The 20,942-nt window shown below is 46.4% G+C and overlaps 1 protein-coding gene and 1 non-coding gene across 2 annotated transcripts; one reads left to right on the top strand and one right to left on the bottom strand.

The window, feature by feature from the left end:
- Positions 1-1,255: 1,255 nt before the first annotated feature.
- On the bottom strand, positions 1,256-18,365 carry RAB11A (RAB11A, member RAS oncogene family). The gene is made up of 5 exons (XM_005424278.2): positions 18,311-18,365; positions 10,742-10,937; positions 9,627-9,820; positions 8,613-8,693; positions 1,256-2,922 (listed from the first exon to the last, which is right to left on the bottom strand). Exons 1-5 carry the CDS (start codon positions 18,363-18,365, stop codon positions 2,783-2,785), a joined length of 666 nt encoding a protein of 221 aa, XP_005424335.1. The 3' UTR covers positions 1,256-2,782.
- Positions 18,366-18,828: 463 nt separating this feature from the next.
- On the top strand, positions 18,829-18,900 carry TRNAQ-CUG. Its single transcript has one exon. It is a non-coding gene; the product is annotated as a tRNA-Gln (tRNA).
- Positions 18,901-20,942: the final 2,042 nt, after the last annotated feature.

Genomic DNA, 20,942 nt, shown 5'->3' with positions numbered 1-20,942 from the left:
TATCAAAGACAGGAACCACTGACACTCACTGAATAATTGTTAAAAGTTGGGGCTTTCAAGTATGTAGGTGACAGCAAAAACTTTGGCAAGCAAAGCCCATTTTGAAGCATTATATGGAATTCCCAGAATCTCAGAAAGCTCCTTCAAGGGCCCAAAGCAGTGTCTGTTACCACCAGTTGTCTCCCATGAGCAGGGAGGAGACACTTCAGTACACAAGTAGTGCCAATTATGGAACAGAAGGATTAATCAGCAGCTGAACAGGACAATCCCCCATTGGAAAGCATGCAGATGGAATAATGACTTGCATTGTCTCTCCCAAAACACCTCTGGAAGCACCTTCCTGTGCCAGGATCTGCAGCCAGGTCCCTGCAATCCTTAGGGAAACACAGCACAGACCCCCAGAACAGCAGGCAAAGGATTTCCCAGGTAAGAAGTTCCTTTTCTGTACACACCCCACTGGATTTTGCTTTAGAAGTCCTCAGCCTCCCACAGTGGTTTGTGCTCCCACCATCTGCACTGCAATTCCATCTGCTGCAGGAGGAAGAGTTTTGCCTAAAACCACACAAAATCCAGACTGAAGTGACAGCAGAGTCAAATCACCTGCTCATAGGAATGAGAAAAGGAAGCAGAGTGAAACTCATCCTGCATTTCCAGCTGACAAATTTAGAATGTGGCTGCCAAGGGAAATCAATTGATTCCAAAATCTGCTCCAGTATGGGCAGAGGATGTGCTGCAAGAACAGCTCCTGCAGTGAGTGCAGGGCTGGGCTCACAGCTCACCCTCAGAGCAGTCCCCAGGGCCACCAGTGCTGCCCCGTTGGTGCTCATGGTCACAACACCCTGTTCAGGAGAGATCCCACCTTTCATCAGGACACCACAACGGGATCCAAAGCTTCCATCATCTGCTGCAGAAGGCAGGAGTTCATCTCCCACCAGATTTTCTTCCTCGTGGCAACATGGGGAAAAAAAACAGGTTTGTAAAAGTTATTCAGAGGTTTCAGTAGAGTGAACCCACAGAATTTTCTCAGCTTCAAAGCTTCCCGAAGCTGCCAAAGTGCCCTGGCTACAAACTGCAGCAGTGCCAGGAAGCTCAGAGCTGCTCTCAGGGAAGGCAACTGTGCTACACAACCTTTTCAGCTCCTTTTCCAAAGACAGTTCCACTTCAGTGTGTTCTCACTGCCTCCTCCAAGAAGTTCATAAGGTAAAACCTTGAGGTCAAATCCCAGTTCTCCCAAGAAGTGCACCCAACACCACAGTGAGTTGTCCCCTGTAATTCTTTATTAGAATCATGGATGAATATATTTTAAATCAATCTAAAAAAATAATGAATCAAAGTACAGTACATGCATAAAATACAAAGTAATTTACAAACAGATCAAAATAGCATCTTCAGAACTAATACGAGGAGGAGAAATGGAGTAAAAAACAAGAAGTGACCGACTACAGCAATGCCTTCCGTGTGCCTCACACATCATGAGCACCGCGAGACAGAAAGGTTGGGAACAGAACACAGCTGGAAGTGCCAACCACATCTGGATCTTCCAAGTGGGTCATATCAGAGTTTGAGAAACGTCCCCTACAATCAATTATTTCCCTGTAATTGTATAAATAACTGCAGGCATTTGCACAACAGAGAGTTCCTTTAAATCCTGTGGGAATGCAGTGGCTGTGGCCCCCAGTGCCAGTGTCAGGCGTGCTCAGGAACAGCACAGAGCGAGTGACAGAAGGCACAGTTCATGTATCCCTGAACAGGCAGATTGGACAGGATTGGCATGGAGCAACAGACCACAGGAGGAACATATCCAGACAGAAAACTCCAGAGGGTTTTGTTGAAGAACATACAGCAAACCACTGGAATAATTTAAAAACACTGGATCAACCAGAACGGAAAACTAAGGCCAGGTAGTGGAAGTTATTTATTCATCAACTCAAGCACTTGTATATATTAATATACGTGGCATGCATTAATAGATGTGATATGTAATACGTGCCAACACCCTTCAAGTCTGTGTCCCATGACAGAAAAAAAAGGCATCCTCAAATCCTGATACCACCAGCACTGTAGAGGCCAAGCCTCCAGCAGCACAAAGATGCTGCAAGTTCCAGAGCTGGAGTGACCCTTCCTCACGGACGTGGCTCCTGCATTCACTTCCTCCACAAGGGGCACCTCCGTGGGGTCCCAGCAGCTCTGCCTCACATCAACCTCCTCTGCAGCAGGTGCCAAACCACAGCACCTCACTCACATGTAGCCAGAACTGCTGCTAACTGCTGCTTGTTCACAAGAAATTCTCTTTTCTCCCCTATAAAACTTCACTTGACAATCTGAAGATGTAGCCAAAAACATTTAACTTACAATAAAATTGCACTTCAGAGCTTCACCGAGCTTTAGATGCAGAATACCCCTTAAGACAAGGAAAGATTATTCTGCCCGGAGAGATCTTCCTTGTTAACCTGACAGTAATTGCTTTGTGAGGAGCAGGAAAATGTCTTCAAGTGCTCTCCAAAGGTGTCAGTGCTCTGACTAGTGAGCATCATGTTGGGAAGGGATCAGCTGAGTTCCAAACAATTTACTGAGCCCAAACCGACAGGCCGGTCTTGGGAAAATACTGCAGCACATCCAAGAGATTGATAAACACTGAAATCAAAGTGTTTAAGACATGGAGAAATTCAAGGAGAAGGAATAAGCAGTAACTAAACACAAGAATGTAACCACGAGAATTACAAATATATTTAAATCTTGGACCTGGGGAATATACACAGCCTTTTAGGAAAGAATGGGCAATTTATATATTCTGACAGCACTGCATCTTTGGTTTGTTTTCAGTGGTTGGAGGGACATGGATGGGAACCACGTTGTTGCTTGGGGACATGTCATTCTCACGTCTGTCAGACATCTGCTTCTGGGAAACAATCCGATAGATCTCTGGAAGAGGAGAAAGAGCTGATCAATATGTGCACACCAGCAAAATGCCATCCAAGAGTTAAACCTGGGGGAAACCAGCCATAGCTTTGCAATTACATAAGTAATGCAATGAAGCTTCCACACAAAGTTCAATTGTGGTGTTTTCTAGATATAGAAAATAAAATCTATTTTTGCAACAGAAATTACTTTTTTAACAACTGTTTTACTTTTCTTGAGATAAGAGTCAGTAAATGGACGGAATTCACAATCTCCATGCTATGAATGAGAAACTATGTGCCCATCCATTCCTTCTGAAGGTTCTTAAGCTCCAAGGACACGGTCCAGGGACAAGGTCACATGTTTGCTGATGTATCCACAAACAGGATTAAAGGGAACCATTCCAGATTTCTCTCCCTGATAGGACTGCAAGGGCAATTTCTTCTTGCTGAGCACACCCATCACACGCCTATCATATCCAAGCAGTGTTAAATCTTCAGAAAAGGTTGATTTGGGCCCAAAGGGCGAGACTCAGCCCCTGCAGCAGTACAGAAACCCTTTACAAAATGTGCTGTGTCAGAAATATGGGCTCCAGATGAAGAGATCCTTATCAGAGGAATCAGAAAGCATGGGATAAACACCTGCACCAAGAGCCTTGCCCTGCTCCTGGGGCTTGTCGTGGCTGATGGTGCTGCACAAAAACTCAGAGCAGCTCCAGCAGCACTTCAGCTGCACTGAGAGAGTAAAGCGTGTGTAGCACTTCACCCCCAGAAAGGAAACACAGTACACCAAAAATAGAATGTGGGGAACTCACTTGCAAATTTGAATTTGAAAACCATTAAAAAAATAAAAGCTTGCTAAAGCTCAGTTTTACAAAACCCCCAGCTCAAACTCAGAAGGAACAAACTGTACATCAAAATGGCTTTTTCATATGCAGTCAGGTACAGATCAGGTCATTGAGGCAACCAAACAAGAGCCGAACAGGTTAAAGCATTTTCTGATTTCACCCTTTCTCAAGCTTACTCTTCTTTCCAACCATCTTACACATAAACAACCTCACAAGGTAAGTGAAACCCATGAAACCAGGCCTCCAAAGCCACCTGCAGCCCAGTGTGTGAATGTGCAGACAGGGTTCAGCTTGGCCCCGTGGCAGCGCTCAGCAGAGCCTGTGTGGGGTGGGAGGAGCAGGGCTGGAGAAATCTGCTCTGCACCTTCAGGACAAGCTGCGTGCTCAGGGCTGGCAGCCAGTTCACTCCCAGTGCAGAACAATGCCTGTTCCCATCAACAGGAAAAGCCTCTGGCCACCTTTGTTACTGGGAATTCTCCAGTAGTACTCCAGCAGCAGCAATCCTCAGTTTCACAGAGAATTTCCTGAACAAGTTCATACAAGTGCCTGATGTATGACACGCTGGCTCCAGCCCACCAGCCAGGACTCACACAGGGTGCCCTCTGTGGAACACCCTCATCTGACAGCAAATATCAGCCCTGAAGCCTTAAAAATAATCTTAACAGCACCAATTCCCTTACTGATAATCTACTCCTGACTTTGGGAACATCTTCCTATGATCCCCACTTCCACAACCTCCCTAGCAGCCCTGCAAGTGAATCCACTGTCAACAGCCCCAAATTTGCTCCTTCCTGCTGCTTCTTCCTCGTCTGCAGAGCAAAGCTTGGTGCAGCCACAGCCTAAATGCTGAAACCTGCCCTTCCCTGGTGAGCTGTGCTGTGCTGCTGTGGCAGGGCAGAGGAGGGAGAACAGCCCAAACCTGCTCTCACTGGGGCAGAGTGCCCAGCAGCCAAGCCTGCACCGGAACTGCTGTGCCCTGAGAGCTCTGGCCTAATGAAGATGTGCCCTTTTTAATGAAGACACAGCACTCTGGGCTCTGCTCAGGAGCTGAATGAGACCTTATTAAGGGCACATTTAGCAGAATGCATCACTGCATAATAGGGAACTGTGAGAGACAGGCCTTGCACTGTGAGAGCTGGGAAAAAGAGACACTGCTGCCCAGGAGGAGCTGGGCCAGGCCTTGGCTGCTCAGCCTGCACTGGGGCTCCATTCATTTTCAGGTGTACAGAGGCAACAAAAGAGGAAATCCCTCGATTTTTTGATGTTAATTCTCTGATGTTGTTTCCTTGGTGACGGGATTCCTTAGAGATGAAACCACGGCAGAATGTGGTGTGGGAACAGAGACAGCACAGAGCCAGGCAGGGAAGGGAGGCAGACTCCAGTTTACTTTAAGGATGCTTTATCCTGCTGTGAATGCTCAGGGTGGCTGGGATCATAATACCAGTCTCTCTTATTTGCCAGACGATACAAAGCAGCTTTGTGTGCACAACAGTCAGCCCTGGCAGTCTAGACATCTTGGAACAGAAGAATCTGGATAGGGACCATTACTCTAAGTCACAGATGGGAAAGGTCCTCAAAACCTCATCTGGAATCCACAGCAGGACAGGAAGCCCACCACATGTATGATACACCTCCTCTAAAAGTCCTCTATATATGGGAGAAGAAAGAAGAGCTTTTATCCCTTATTCCACCTGTAGCAACAGATCACATACTCAGGCTGTGCTACTGACACTGGAATCGTATTTCCCATGGCCAAAGCCATCTACACAAAGTGCTTGATCTGAGAATCCAGGTGTGGATAAGCTTAACAGGGACCCTGCTATACCTCCAAGGGAAGCACCTTCACCAACTTCCATCACTGTCCCAACCAGACCAGCCTCAGGAGGGCTGGAAGGAAAGGGGGTTGCTACAGACCTTGGTCACAACACCCTGTTCAGGAGAGATCCCAGCAGCTGGGGAAAGGCTCTGAGCAGCCTGGGGTGTCTGTGGTGCAGCTCCCAGCACTGCAAATACCAGCAGGGCTGGTGCAGCAGCTCGTCCTGCCCCTTGTGTCAGCCAGCTCTGCTCACAGCCGCCGGCAACGCCTGCTGGCTTCCCCAGCTTCCTGCTCCCAAGGACAGCCAGCATTCCACCCACAGGCTCTGAGCTGGGAGGCAGCCCTGCCAAACACAGCAGCCAGGATTCTGCAGGGTGACTCCAAAAACCACATTCCTCAGATTACTGCCCCCCTCTTTCCTCCAAAGCAAGTCATTAAGAGAAAAAGCCAGCTGTGAAGTGAGCTCCAGAGCAGCCCTCCTTAGCGTGCCAGTCACAGCCCAGCTGGAGCCAACCTGCTGCTCAGGCACTGCTCACTGCACCTTTATCTCCCCCAAACAGGAGCCCCTGTCTGGAGAGAGCACATGCCCACTAAGCACAAGTGTTTCTTCCAGCACAGCTGAACTCTCCTGAACAAGGATCACAAGGATCCTGTTCACAAATCCAAGAGCCCTTCACCCTAACCTCTGTCACAGCAACATGCAGGCAACACTGACATCCATGGAAAAGCAACAGCCTCAAGAATCTGTCAGAGCCCACCATGAGCAAGTTTTATCACCACTCCACCCATTACAGACAGCTCTGCTCACAGACATATTAAACCTGTTTAAAAAAACCCCAAACCTCCACAGATTAGAATCCAAACTCACTTCTGGAATAAAAGGTACTGTGGGAAGCACATGAGGAGAGATAAAGAAAGCCCAGCCCCTGCCCAAGAGGTGAGGTGCTTCCCATGGCAGCAGCAGTGCATCCTTTGAGCATCACACGGCTCTGAAGGCAGCCCAGGGCACACAGGAAACTTCCCACCTCCCCAGTGTCACTGAGAGAACAAACAGGCCAGCAGGAGATGGGGACTGTGAGGTGACCAGACTACGTGGCCATGACAGCCTGATAGCCACCTCAGGAGGGAATAAACACTGCCTGATTGATCTGATGTTGTTTTATTAGTGCTGATGTATGAGTTAATTAACTAAGCTGCATCTGGGCACCCCAAATCCCCTACAAACAAAGTGGGAGCAGCAAAGCTTGTTCTACACGACACAAAGCACATCTGGCCAAATCTGACCTCAAAGTCAAGGTGTTCCTGAGAAAAGGGCTACCAAGGACGTGGGCATAAAGGAAAAAGTCTCAGGTTTTGGCACTGACAAGTGAGCAACGTCTTTCTCCTGAAAAATCCATGCCCAAATTCATGTGCATTTTTGACAGGACTGCCTTAGGCATGTGAAGAAAACAATAAATGCAGCAGGCATCCCAACACCTCAGCCACTCCTTAGTCATCCACCCTCTGATGGCACTGGCAGTTTGTCATGTAGGGAACAAATGTGTGAGCTAACAGAACTTCTTTCTTTTTGAAACAAATTTGTGCAATGCTGGAATTACAACCGAATGACCACACTGAAGTTAAAAGGGAACCACATGGTTCAGTCAAAAAGGAAACAAATTTCTTTATCCATCTAACACAAACACACTTTTAGCTGGTATCTGCACAGGAGCACTACTGCATAGGAACCCAGGGCAAGAACACAATAGAGTCAGAACTGTCAGAGGCCTCTTACAACTCAGGATGAAACAAGAAACAGATGGACACAGGCAGCTAATGCCCCAGTAGCCTAACACCTCTCTCCACTGCCAGGCTGTCCATAAAGCGTTTCAAACAACGGAAGAAATGCTACAGGATTTATACTTTTACTACAGTAAATAACCTCCTAGCTCTATCCTCACATGCATGTTCCAGTATAGCTAGCAGGACCTTTCTGGTGTGTTTTTAAAGGAATGTCTAAATTAGGTGCCAAAGAGGAGAAGAAGTTCAGAACTAACTAGGTGCCAATGTCACAGCAACCAGATCTGATTTACAGACAGTTTGGAAGTGGGGCCACTGCTCATACCAAGCACATCACGCAGCCTGGCACATGCTACACTGGGAAGGAGGGACTTGAAATTTGCAACTGGAAAACATGTTGGAGGCAGTTGGAGAAAACAAGAAACTGCCTGGCACATCTAGAACAGAGACACAGCAAGCAGAGGAGTGTCTCAGATGTTTTGAAAACTCAGACTAGGATATTTGCCAAAGCTGAGAATTATGAAAACTCCAAAAACAGAGGCCACAGTGTCCCATTGTGCCCTGGCTGCTCAGAAATGCAGAAGCCTCATGACAGTGAGTAACTTCCACACCAATTTGTGAATTCCTACCCCACTTTTACAAGCCAGGCTTAAGTTAAGGTTCTCCAAATTGAGTGCCTCAGCTTTAACAAGTTTTGCCTACCTAAACAAGGCTTTAAATAAAAAGGAAGTACTTTATCCAGAGAGCATAAAAATGCAGCACTGGCTGCTGTCACATGTTATACAGACCAAAAGTCCAGGCAGGACTATTAAATGCAACAGCAACTCCTGCAGCTCAGGAGTCACTGTGTCTCAAAGGAAGGATCTCTGCTCTTTCATCCCTTTTTCCTTGGCAACTGCCATGGTCACCATTAAAGGTGGAAACAAACTGGACTGACTTCTCCTTGATAAACAATGGCTGTTCTCACTTGATGCCAGCATGAGACAATTCCCTCCCGTGGGCACTCCCTGTAATGGGAGATGGAAACTGAAACACAAACCAGGCTGACAAGAAACCCCGGGCAGATCAAAGTGAACAAGGATTCATTCCCCAGTTCAAGGCTGGCCTTTCAACTGTGACTCTTTGAAACTGGACTCCAAATCTTATGGCTAATGAAGAATGATTAAATAGCAACATTTTAAACACTTTATAGGCAAAGAAATGCCTATTTGCATCATATCTGAGCAGCCTTCTGCCCTTCCCCCTTGAAGCACAAAGCCCTCGATGACTCACCTGTCAGAATAGTCTGGAAAGCTGCTTCCACATTTGTAGAGTCTAAAGCAGACGTCTCAATAAATGACAAACCATTCTTCTCTGTGTGGACAGAAATACTATAATTAGAGAGGTACAGCACATATCTGTTTCCCATCTGGAAAAGCTTCTGTACCAGATAATATTTGTAGTGTTCCTGACGAGACACCCAGGTATCAAGAGAAAGTAAAACAAGTTGTGGGGTTTTCCCCCTTAAGTGATGGGAAAGTGACACCACCCAACACCAACACTAGAATTTACACCCACTCCCAAGCACAGGTATCAGCCCAGTGCTGTCTAACTTAAAGGCACATTTTTCTGCATCACTGAAAGGGATAATCTGCTGCAGTTTCTCTGTGTGAGAAAGTTTCTGAGATTTTTTTCAACCTCATCAAGTTTCTCTACCTCCCACCTGTTAATATATCACAGCAGTTTATTTAACAGAAACAGAGCAGCAGGGGGAATGACACTCCTCCAGCTGCAGCCAGGGATCCTCACTGGCCATAAACTCCGCCAGTGGAGCTACAGCAAACTTTAATGTGAGGAACCCAGCTACACTCCTGGATGAAAAAGACTGGGCCTGAACCAAGGCTTACAGAAACTAGAACTACTGTTCACAGATCTTAATTACATAACAAAAGTTAGAGAGCCAGTTTAATGAAAATGTTCAGCCACCGGCATCTGTGTAAGGCTGCAGGTCAGTTGGGACACTGAAGGCAAAGCTACCACCACACAAGAAACTCAAACCTAAAGCCACAGGCACAGTTTCTGCAAGACAGTGCCCAGCCAAGAGAATAAATCTGGTTTAAGGTGTTCAGGTGCCTCTGGGTGATTCTTGAAACAACATGCATGGGCTACAAGATCTGCTTTCTGACTGAATGTGACATGTGACACTGAGGGACACGAGTAGCCACAGGTTTTTTCCTCCTACCCACACCCTCCCCAGGCCAGGTGTGCAGATCCCCAGACAGCAGCAGGAAATTCCTGAGCTCCCACCTGCGAAAGCCCTGGCCTCGTCGGTGGGGACGGCCCTGAGGTGGCGCAGGTCGCTCTTGTTGCCCACCAGCATGATGACGATGTTGCTGTCGGCGTGGTCCCGCAGCTCCTTCAGCCACCGCTCCACGTTCTCGTACGTCAGGTGCTTGGCGATGTCGTACACCAGCAGTGCCCCCACGGCCCCACGGTAGTACCTGGGCACAGGGGACAGCCAGACAGACACTGTCAGGTCACAGGAGGCTGTGCCATACTGGGGAGCAGCTCTGGCTGGGCCAGCTACGCAAACAGTGCCCAGGGCAACTCCCCAGGGCCATGGCACAGGACAGGGGAGTGGAGCAGCCGGATGAAGTTACGCCACAGGGCCAGCTCAGAGTCTGGGAGAGAGGCAAACCCCGTGGCTCTGGGGAAACCCTGCATCCCAGACATGAAACTCTGAGCTCTGTGAGAAGCTGCTGTCACCTTCCACCTCTGAACCACCCCTGAAAATTCTCCCCCACCCATCACTGTGGGTGCAGCACAGGCACGGCCCAGAGTGATAAGGAGACTGTAGAGTGACTCACCAGGTCATAAAAATGTCAGCGTGATCTACTCCCTTTACCAAAGGCCACAGCTCCTTTCAAGTGAGAGCCACAGCAATACATTCAAAAGGAAACAGGCTGTGTTCTCCCACCCCACAGTTCCCCCGAGCTCTACTGAAATCCAGCTTTTGCTATGCTGGTTTTTAACAATCAAACAAGCACACAAGTGAGCAGTCTTTCCTGGCTGCTACACGAAGGTTTCTGCTCTTATGTTACCACTGATAAAACGACCAGGAACACTGATATTCCTTTATCATTCACTTCCAAGGAAATGAGTCTCTCAAAGCTCTTGCATTCTAAACTTGAAATGCCCCCAGTTACGTGTCATGAGAGCACTGCAAAGGAAATCAGTCTGTGCAGGAACACGCCAGATCGAGTTTCTGGGCTGAATAATATTTAACCTTCCCACCACCAGAGGCTGTGGGTATTACCCAGTAAAACACTAACACCCCTGTTTGCAGTTGGTGAGGAACTGGAAGGGCCCAGAATTGCCCTCCTCAGCCAAAGCTTGTCCTCAGCCACCCAGGCTGCACTTACGCTGAGGTTATGGCTCGGTATCGCTCCTGCCCCGCTGTGTCCCAGATCTGAGCCTTTATTGTCTTCCCATCCACCTGGATGCTCCTCGTTGCAAACTCCACTCCAATGGTGCTTTTGCTTTCCAAGTTAAACTCATTGCGAGTGAATCGAGACAGAAGATTGCTCTTGCCTACTCCAGAGTCTCCAATAAGTACAACTGCAAGACAAAAAATTTATCAGGCTCAGACTCCAGATGTAGATGACACATTGAAAATCACACACAAGAAATATTTCTTTTCAAGAATGAAGCGTGAAAGAAAAGAATGGCAATGGCACCATCCTTGTCATGGATCTGCTATCCAAGTCTCAACATTTCTGGAAAACCAGAGCTGCCACATTCACCAGCATTTTGAACAGATGTTAGGCTTGACTTTCAATGGCTATCTTTCAGCCTCCTTTGACCAGCATGGAACAACACTCCTCGTTTAGGAACAACATACATGGCTGTCACTGCAAACACTGGTGACCAGTCATATTTCCTTAAACAATACTAGAACTAAAAATCAAAACACAAACCCTACAACCACACAAATGAAATCTGCTTTGCTGAAGAAGTCCAAAACACAGGGCAAGCAGCAGACTCTGCTTTCACTTTACACTCCTCATGCCTTTGTAGAAGAGAGGTTCCCCACTTGAGCAGAAAACTTGGTGAATGGAAAGAGAACCAAACCAAAGAACCCCCAAAGCCACCATCACCCTGCCAGCCAGTTTGAAACGTTTGCTGAGCCACAGCTCTCTGCCATTCTGCAGTCCCCACTGCTGCTGTGGCTCCTGCACACATCAGGCCACAGACAAACTGCTCAAAAAAGCTGCCAGGGGATCGCTGAGCCTCACAACTGGATCCACCATTCCCTGGCTCGGCTTGACTCATCCCAGCACCAGTGCCAAGCAAACTAATTGGAAGGATTCAGCTATGCTTGACAAGAGACTGACAGAAGGTTCAAAGTCCAGTTCCTGCAGGAAAAACAGCATCACGAGGATTCACTGCACTATCTGGTAACACTGAGTTGAAAGGTGCAAGTTGAATTGTAACTTAAAACTCAGTACCAAGAGGCAGAAGAGCGGATGAAATGTGGCCACAACCACAGTCACATCGGGTGATCCTATGGCCTTTAAGATTCCAAACCACTACTGAAGGAAAGGGAAGAAAAATAAGAAAAAATCATTGAGAAGAAAGGCCAATAATGAAGTTCAACAGTGAATCAAGACCAGTTCAAGCAAAAAAGTGCACACTCAGGTGACAACAAACATTGTGTCTTTGTTTAATTAAACATACAATTACTTGCTCAGTAACACACATCACTAACTGTTAAGACACCACAACACAGTGTTAAAGATTCTGTGTGGTACAACAAAGCACCGAGTGCACCAAACACACTCAATGACACAAACCCCCCGTGGAGCTCAGTCTAGCAGCAGAAACACTCCCATCTGCCGCTGCAGCCCTCTGCAGCTTCTGTTTAAATAATGCAGAGCAATTCTTTGCTCCGACTGGAAGGGCAGAGCAGCACCTTTTAAACTCCCTCCATAAATGAAAATTGCAGAAAACGTTGGCTTCAAGCACAGCCTTGTGCAGAAGACTTCATCAAAACAAACATCTTCCCAGCTGCCCGTGCCAGCTGACTCAGCACGCAGCCGGCCAAGCACAGCAGTTGCAGAAAGCACCCTCTGTTAACCTCTCCTGTGTAGGAAGATCACAAGTGCAGGTAGGTGGCAAGGCCCTGTGCTAAATGCAAACAGGAGTCTGCTTTCCTACGCACCAGGTCACTGCTGAACAGCTCTGCTGGCACAGAGATGCTACATCCTGATAAACCCAGTGCAGGGGACAGGGCACCACTTGCATCACCACCCCTGGCACACAGCCACAGCTTTCCTCTGCCACTGGCGAGTCACTTCTTCAACACTGTTTTGGCAGGTTTGGACCGGGGGTTTAGATGACATCATGTTTGTATTCACTGGGACACACAACAAGTTCCTAGGAGGGACAGGCTGACAGCTCCCTTTGCACAGCTCAGTCCTGCTATCACCCAGCAGTGGCCAGAAGCTTCTCTAAGCAAGAAAAGCAATCCATGCTCACCATTTCCTTTTCCCAACAGGATGCATCATATACCTGTAAAGTGTTCCCTCAAACCTGTTCTTGTAGTTCAGTGCAAAGCCCACCTTTAAGTCATTTAACAATAGAGGGATCCCTTTAATTCCTCTGCCAGGTGTTTTTCTTTACCGTGTCTGAATCCCACACTGCTTATGTTCTGAATGGTTTCCAGCACCAGATTAATGTGTCCCAATTATAAGGGGAAAATAATACCTTCCTCCTTGAAGTCAGCTATTTCCTCTACTTAATTGGGCCATTGCATCTCCTCTTGAACACAGGCACGAGGACAGCCTGGAATGTCAGCAGGCGCCTAAGACCCCTCACACCTTCTGCATTTCTGCCAGTCTGGGTAAGTATCACTCTTTAAATAAAATTATGAACTGAAACAGCTCTAACAGCCACTTAGGTTGTGTCATTAATTTCAGTTTTGCTTTCCTTATCAAGCTACCATGTTTTGATATTTTATACTACACAGTGTTCCCATGTATTACATTCTTAACATAGAAATGCAGTAGGAATGACCCTGGATGGCCCAGTCCCATACTAAACACCCCAAGCAAACAGCTCCTAGGAGGGAAATGATGTTATCTAGGCCATGATAAAGTTAATTTTTCCTGCACATTGTCCCTTTCATTGGGCTTTCCTTCCAGAAACTCACTCCTAATGGTTAGAAATTGCCTTCTGATTTTCGGAAGGAATTAGTGGTCAGCTGATGGCGGTGTCCGTGTGCCAGCATTCTCCATTAGCTTATTAGTGTCTTCTCCCAGTGGTGTTTGGGCTGGGGTATTTACAGAAAGCAACCACAGCTTGTCTGGGCTTTGCTGTATTTGCTAAACACAAAAACTTGTCAAATGGTTCCATACAAACACATTGTTCATTTCCCCAAACACCTTCCCCACAAGTTTTTCAAATTATTTTCAGCACAGTGAGAACGGCACACCTTGTTCTAAGCCAGATCTCCCTGTGATGCAGACAAGAATTTCAGTATTTCCATCTCTGTGTGTGAGACACACCTGGAGCTGGAATTATTTCTCCTGACCATTTCACCTTGATGGCTCTATCTGCCTGTCATCAGACCTAATTGTTCAGCTTTAGGTCGGCAAACTTGTACTTTACCAGAGTCCAAGTCCTCAGGGATAAACTCTTACATCCCAAATGCCAGTTTATCTGGAGGACTACAGTCCTCATCTGCACACAGCTCTTTCAGTGCCACACTCCCACTTCCTCTGTCCCACCCAACTTGCATCACCCACAAATTCCTTTTCTACATCAGCACTGGAAGGAGGAAGGTCTGGAGGAAACATTTTATCCAGTTCAGCCACAAGACCCAGTCCTGGCATTAATCAATAACCAGCTCTGGAGCACCACCTCCCTCACGGGAGCAGCACCTTAGGAAGTTACACAAGCAAGAAAAATTGTACTGGCACATCTGAAAGTCATGGAAATAATCTTCTAGCCCCAAGTGACTGATTTAGTGGTGGGACAGTTCAATACTTGCAACCATGTGCTTTCAATCAATGCAGTTGACTTTCTATAGCATTTACTCCCCCAAACATTTAAGACAAGCATACAAGCATTCAGTGCAGAGAGAGGAAAAAGAAGTGTGAAGTCCACAGTTCTGTATAAATTTCACTCTGTAATTCCAGATTTATTTCTGTAGAAGACCAAAATAAGAACTCAATTTCCCAGGCTGCATGAGAAGCAATTTAGAGAACTATGTCAAGAAAGGATTATTAATTTTTCAACATTCCAGCTCACTCACACAATTTTTATTTCTGTAAAACCTCTAAGTTTAAATTTTCAGAAAATATTTTAATCACCTCATTAAATATGAGATCAGGTTGAAAATAGAGTCCAGCAGCACTAGCTTGTGTTGTCTGTGGCAAGTTATTGCACAAATCACAGATTACATGATCTAGGACGAGTACACCAGCACAAGGAAATCACCATGTCTAAAACTTGTCTCTGCACTGAGCTCTGCTATTAAGAGACATATCCATAAAAAGCTTGGACATGTCTTCATGATCCCCAGAAGAACCTGCTGATGACGGATCCTCCCTGCCCACTTCAGCTGGAGTTCGAAGGGCGTGTGAAAAAAATTACTTGATCCTACACATTATAGCTGGTCATAAACCCAACATGGCCATCACTTATTTTAATCACCCTCCTCAGCTGTGCCCCATTTTATTCACTCTTTTTCTGTTAAAAAGGGAACTGGCACCCCAGAGACCTTTGGGGCAGGGATTACCCTCCATACAATCAGTACCAGCTCCCAATAGCTCTGCAGTAAATGGCTGCACCAGCAGCTTTGCTGCAGCACCAAAGTGCCTCCACATCTGAGGCAGTGAAAGCCAAGGGCTTCTGCCACTGTCAAACCAATAAATGTCATGCAACCACACATTTATCTGAACACACAAGTAAAAATGTGTCTTCTAAACCCCAAACCAGCAAGCTGGTTCAGTTTCAGAGCATTTCCTCAATATCAAAGGGAGAAGTTGGAGAAATTAACATGATGCAAAGAAGCAGAGAGCTGAAGCTGGAGTTTTTCCCAGCAGTAAACTGAACGTCACCACAAGTCAGGTCCATGACATGAGCCTGCCCCAAATCCAGAGTCCTAGATGGTCCAGGTGCAGACATAATCATCGTGAGCTTTGTCCATAGAAAAAATTTCAGCAGCTTCTACAAGTGAGGGTTCCTTTGATAACTGCTTGTCTATTGCAAGCACATTGATCAAAAAGAGCAACAGGTTCCTGCGCTAAAGCCAGGCTTAATTTATTAAGTAATAAAGTAATATCTTTATATCATTATTATATTTTCCTCCTACAAAAATCAGAGCAAGATTTCTATGAACTGGACTTCAAAGGCCTTGTGTTTCCTCAGGGGCCATTCTGGGAACAGCAGGCACTGCTCTCAGCCAAACCCCAAAAGTATGGAAGGATACAAAGACTGGAAGCTGGACAAGAAGAATTTAACAGGAACTGCTTTTTTCCAAGCTAGGCTTAGTCTTTCCTATATGCTGAAGTGTTGCAACATAGTCAGGAGAAGTGTATTTTGTAACAGGTCCCTGGATTTTACCATACAGCAGCACAGGTGGGCTCAGCTTACACCCAGCAGCAGAGTCAGCCAGATTTCAACACACAGCGGCAGTCAGGGGCTGACAGGACAAAACCAGAGGTCTCACAAACAGAAACGTGGCAGTTCAGCCCAGGAGCAGTAAGAAACAGCCAGACTAGAGAACATCACACGATTGTTTTAACCAGGTCAAACTCTGAACTCAGTCCCACCAACCTACCCATACAGTCCCTTCATAAATCCAGAAATGTCCTGCTGGATGAAGTGTCCTGACAGACCAACACCCAGAGTCTGACTCCCAATAAATTATGTCCAAAAACCATGACGTGTATCACAACAAACAGGCTGATCTCTGTCCTAGCCAGCCTCTGCATCTTCAAATAAGCAATGCCTTCAGACTAACCGTCACACTGACATGCCCCAAACAAGATTTTCTTGCTTCTATGAATTGTGCAGGCTTTCAAATCCATTTATAATATGCATGGCAATGCACCACTCCAAAATTTGCATACACACCTGAGGGACTTTGTCCTTTTGCTTTCACCCGCTGCCCAATAAAAGCAGCATCACAGATATCCAGAGAAATTATGACAAACAGGAGATACTTCCCCTGTTTGCCCTTATCACTTACTGTTTAAATTTTAATCAAGCTGTACATCAATTCAGTGTAAGGGCTATAAATCCATTAGGTCTCTTTTCTGATTATTTTGATGCCTTTCTCTACCTTTTTAATTCTAGAACATCCCTTTCAAAATGGATATGTCTGTCATGCCTACATTTCATCTCAATTCCCAAGATGCTCATGTCTCAAATTCAAACACTGAGTTAGCATTGTCCCCAAGTTCCTTTTTCCTTTTCTGAAAGATTTACCTATCCCCTGCCTTTTTGACCAGCGCCTGGCAAGGAGACATTCAGTTCAGAGACCTACTTGCAATAATTTCCAGATCATTCTAGAGTGGTGACAGCTTGTTTAGAACAACCATCACCTCTGGGAAGTTACAAAAGTTTCCAGGGTTTTATTACTTTGCATTTTTGTGTTATTTCAGCTGCCACATCAATCCCAGTTAAGTGGCATTGCATCAACTTCCTGCAGTCCACTTTAGGCTGGAAAAACCCAAATCATTTATCTTCACAACAACATTTTCACAGCATTCCTTGCATCCCAGACAGCTTCTATAAACCAAGCTAAACAGAAAAAGCTTTAGCAAAGGCAATCAATTAAATCACCTTTGCACCTCTCCCTATAACTGGATTCCAACTTTATTTTTTCCCACTATGAAAGGAAGCAGGCCAAATGAAAGATAGGAGCTCTCCCAACAAACCCTGTTGTCACTGATACTCCCAGGCTCTCACAGCTAAAACATTAATTACAAGCCCACGGACAGAACTGCATGAACAAGGGTAATTCAATGGCTTTGATAACCTGCACACAAGTACCTACAATAACCCTGCCTGATGCCATTAAACCAGTGGTCAGCAAGGTCCTTGCCAGGGCTGCAAGCTGAGAAAAGAGCCTGTTCTGGCGCTTCCTGACTTGATTTCCATAGCAGTACAGATGACTGATTTATAGGCAGAAATAACGCCACTTTCCACACGCAGTCGGATAAAACAACCAACAACAACAAAAAAATGTAATTCCTCAAAGTTATTACAGGAGCTTAAAGGTACAGGAAAAAACATAAATGTTTTCCTTTACCTTCATGATGACAAGCAAAGGGTCTCTCACCATTACAATACAACAAGCAATGCTCTTAATCCTAAATTCAAATTTACAATACGTCATCACAATAAACAATGACTTTTTTACATTACTTTGCTTGCTTTTTCAGTGGGATTTAAAAAACTGGATAGTGAACTTTCAAACCATCAGCACTTCTGTACACATTTCACAGCAGGCTACATGAACCTGTCCAGCAGGCTGGTGTTTTACTCTGCAGGGAGTCAAAATTGAGTATTTAACCACCTGGAAGGTTTTAACCCAACTGGGCACTGCATGGCAGACTGGAGGAGCATGAGCCCTGGAAAACAAGGAATTCCTGCCCTTCCCTGGGGGAGCCAGGACAGAGCAAGGCCAGGCTGGGCAGGGCTTGGAGCAACCTGTGATAGTGGAAGGTGTCCCTGCCCATGGCAGGAGGGGGAATGCGATGATCTTAAGGGCCCTTCCCACCTAAACCATTCCATGATTCCAGGAGCATTTTATGATCTCTGCGTGTGAAGCAGCAGGGACATTCCACTCCTCGCCAAGGGCTCTGAACACAGAAGGCAGCAAGGACTACTTGATTAAATTAGCGCATCATCTATCAATGCCGAGTGTATGTCACCCACTCTAAAGCTCTATTTAACAGCTACAAAGGGTTCTTACCAACCTTGACGAGTCCTTATCAGCCCTGGGCATCCTTCCTGGCGATCTCTGCTCGCCATCCCGCAGATCGGCCGCCGCCTATCCTTGTCTTTAATCAGTCATCAAAAGCTCCTGGCACACATTTGTAGTTTTTCCCTGTCTTGCCTGATTAAATGAAACATTGTGGCAATGCCAACCATAGGAAACAGACTCTCAGCATAAAATGCGGGAAAACAAAATAAAAACACAAATGGGAAAACATAAAAATCAATGCACGTGGTATTGAAAGTCTGTATTTGGCCTCTGAGTAAATGATCTGAGGAAAAAGGCTCTGTGAGCTTAATGGCACAGTGCTGCTCAGTGGGTGTTGTTTTCAGGGCTGTAGAATGGGATAAACAGTGGAATTCTTACATGGGATGAGTACGTGTGGGATACATGGAAGGAAAACAAGGCAGGAATCTCATTCATAGATCCATGGGAATTATGGAATTGGCGTTCCCTGAGTCTGGCTCAGTAGGCGCGGCTCAGGGGGCCGCATTGTGCGGTTCCATGGTGTAATGGTTAGCACTCTGGACTCTGAATCCAGCGATCCGAGTTCAAATCTCGGTGGAACCTGAATCTTTTCTTCCCTCACTTCGTTTTTTTCGTTTCGACTTTGTGTGCCCAAACGATGCCCGGGGTTTTCTTAGCTGCCCGAGCGAGTCCGTGTGCCCAAACGATGGATGGGCACACTGAGCTCCCAGTAGTCCTGTGCCCAGGTGATGGATGGGCATGCTCTGAGCTCCCCGGGCCTCTTCACACACCGTGATAATCTCACCTCACCTTTTGCCCGGGGGTCACCAAATTTAACCCCCATCATGGGGTGGTTGCCCTTCTCCTGCCTCCATGGGGGGGCACTGGCCTCACCCCAAAGCCACCCACAAGCACAGGTGAGCTTGGGGTTGGGTGGTGGGAAGCCCCCCAAGGTCTCACAGATCCCTCCTGTGAACTGAGCTGAGAGAGGCACATGAGCTTGTGGTGGAGGTATCAGAGAGGCCAACAAGCTCTTTCAGCCCATGAGGTGCAGAGGCCATGAGCACAGGCCTCTTTCCCACTGCCACCCCTGCCCACCCTGCTTCTCCGTTCCCAAAAGGTTGTCCAGTTCCCCTTGTCTGCCCCTGTGCCATGGGAGACACCAACTTTGTCATCAGCTTCTCCTGGTGCAGGCTTGAGATCTAAACAACAGAGGATAAAAATAGCACTTGTGCCCAGATGATTAAACGGAATCCCTTAAAACTGCTCTTCTCCCACCAGCCTGCCTTCCCAGCAGCATGTTTGCCATCACTGCAGTCAGTGGCTGTGTCATCATTCCTGTGCGTGGAAAGTAACCCCAGGGCACGGGCAGCAGTGCTGTGCATCAGTTACAGTCTGCTGGCACCATAGCGAGCCAGAATGTGATCCTCTGCATTTAAAGATAAATACTTCATGCTGCCTCAGAGCTTCTGAGTGGGGAAAACAAAGCATTAATAACAAAGACACCTGATGTGTGACCGCAGTGTGTCCCTCCACAGGAGGACAGAGGCTCCCCGGGAGCATTGAGAGCATCAGTCTGGGCTCACCCACGTCCTGCTGCCAGCCTCTGATGTGCCCTGCACCTCCAGCTCCTCACAGGGGGTAGTGTAGTGGTGAGGGCTATAGGAATCTGTGTTGTCTTTGGATTCATCCTTTTTATCTCCAGCCAAACCCAGAACACACAAAATCTCGAGCCTGAAAATGCCCATCCTGCTCTTGCCACTTTCTCAATCCTCTGGCATTGAGTAGTACATCAAATGGATAACAGATACTTGTCTGTGTAGAGGCTGGGTATATTTATAATTCAGGAGCTCAGGTTTCCATCTCATATCCTACTTGCACTTGTCCATTGAACTTTGTTGTTAAAAAGCTATTAATTTTCACTTGATGTTTCTCAGACCTGGTTTCATCCTCCAGAACTGCTGTTAGTGCTAAAAAGCCTTAAAATAACAGAGACTAAGTACATTTAGTAATCCTTCTGTAAGAGCTGTTCTCCTTTTCATGCTTTGGATTGTGTTTGTGAGCCTGGAAACACCCTTTATTTACATTTTTCATGTGTGCAATCATGACTTCCTTTTGCAGCATATTGCAGATGTTCCTCATCTGGAACTGACTTACCCTATGCAAGAGTTGAGGGCACAGGGTGAGGATAGTGGGTCTTCTGGCTTAGGTAAAAATCACAGTCCCCACATTGCTGCAGCACTGCCACTTGTTGAACTTCAGCCTTTGTAAAGCAAAGGCATTTTTACCAATGATTTTTAGGAAAACATTAAAAGTTGTGCAGATTGCTATGGAGTTGGGCAGCAGAAGGGATTACTTCTAGCTAAGCCTGTTTAAATGCAATTGATCATTTAAAATCAGATTCTTCATGGTGGAAACTGAAACAGTAGAAAGAGCTCTGTCTCTAAACAGCAATCAATAGAGCAAGACATGAGGAAAGCATTGAAGTAGCAAGGAGCTCCAGAAATTAAAGTCTTATATTCTGTTCAGTCCTGGGTTAATTCTGTTGCTGTTCAAGCCCCAGAGGAGAACATCCATACCCTCAGGAAATGCCACTGTTAGCACAGGCTGGGTGGGCTGCTCTGCTCTTTTCCTGTGGTCCCTCC

This window comes from Geospiza fortis, unplaced genomic scaffold (genome assembly GCF_000277835.1).
Source record: "Geospiza fortis unplaced genomic scaffold, GeoFor_1.0 scaffold2, whole genome shotgun sequence".
NCBI lineage: Eukaryota > Metazoa > Chordata > Aves > Passeriformes > Thraupidae > Geospiza > Geospiza fortis.
The sequence above is the reverse complement of the archived record's forward strand: the minus strand, read 5'-3'. Positions and strand labels throughout refer to the sequence as shown.

Coding starts and splice junctions, on each gene's coding strand:
- RAB11A (XM_005424278.2), bottom strand. CDS start 18,365: ATGGCGAGCAGAGATCGCCAGGAAGGATGCCCAGGGCTGATAAGGACT. Junction 10,938..18,310: donor GCTGATAAGGACTCGTCAAG/GTTGGTAAGAAC, acceptor TTTGTCTTGCAG/TTGTACTTATTGGAGACTCT. Junction 8,694..9,626: donor CGAGGCCAGGGCTTTCGCAG/GTGGGAGCTCAG, acceptor CTGTCCACACAG/AGAAGAATGGTTTGTCATTT.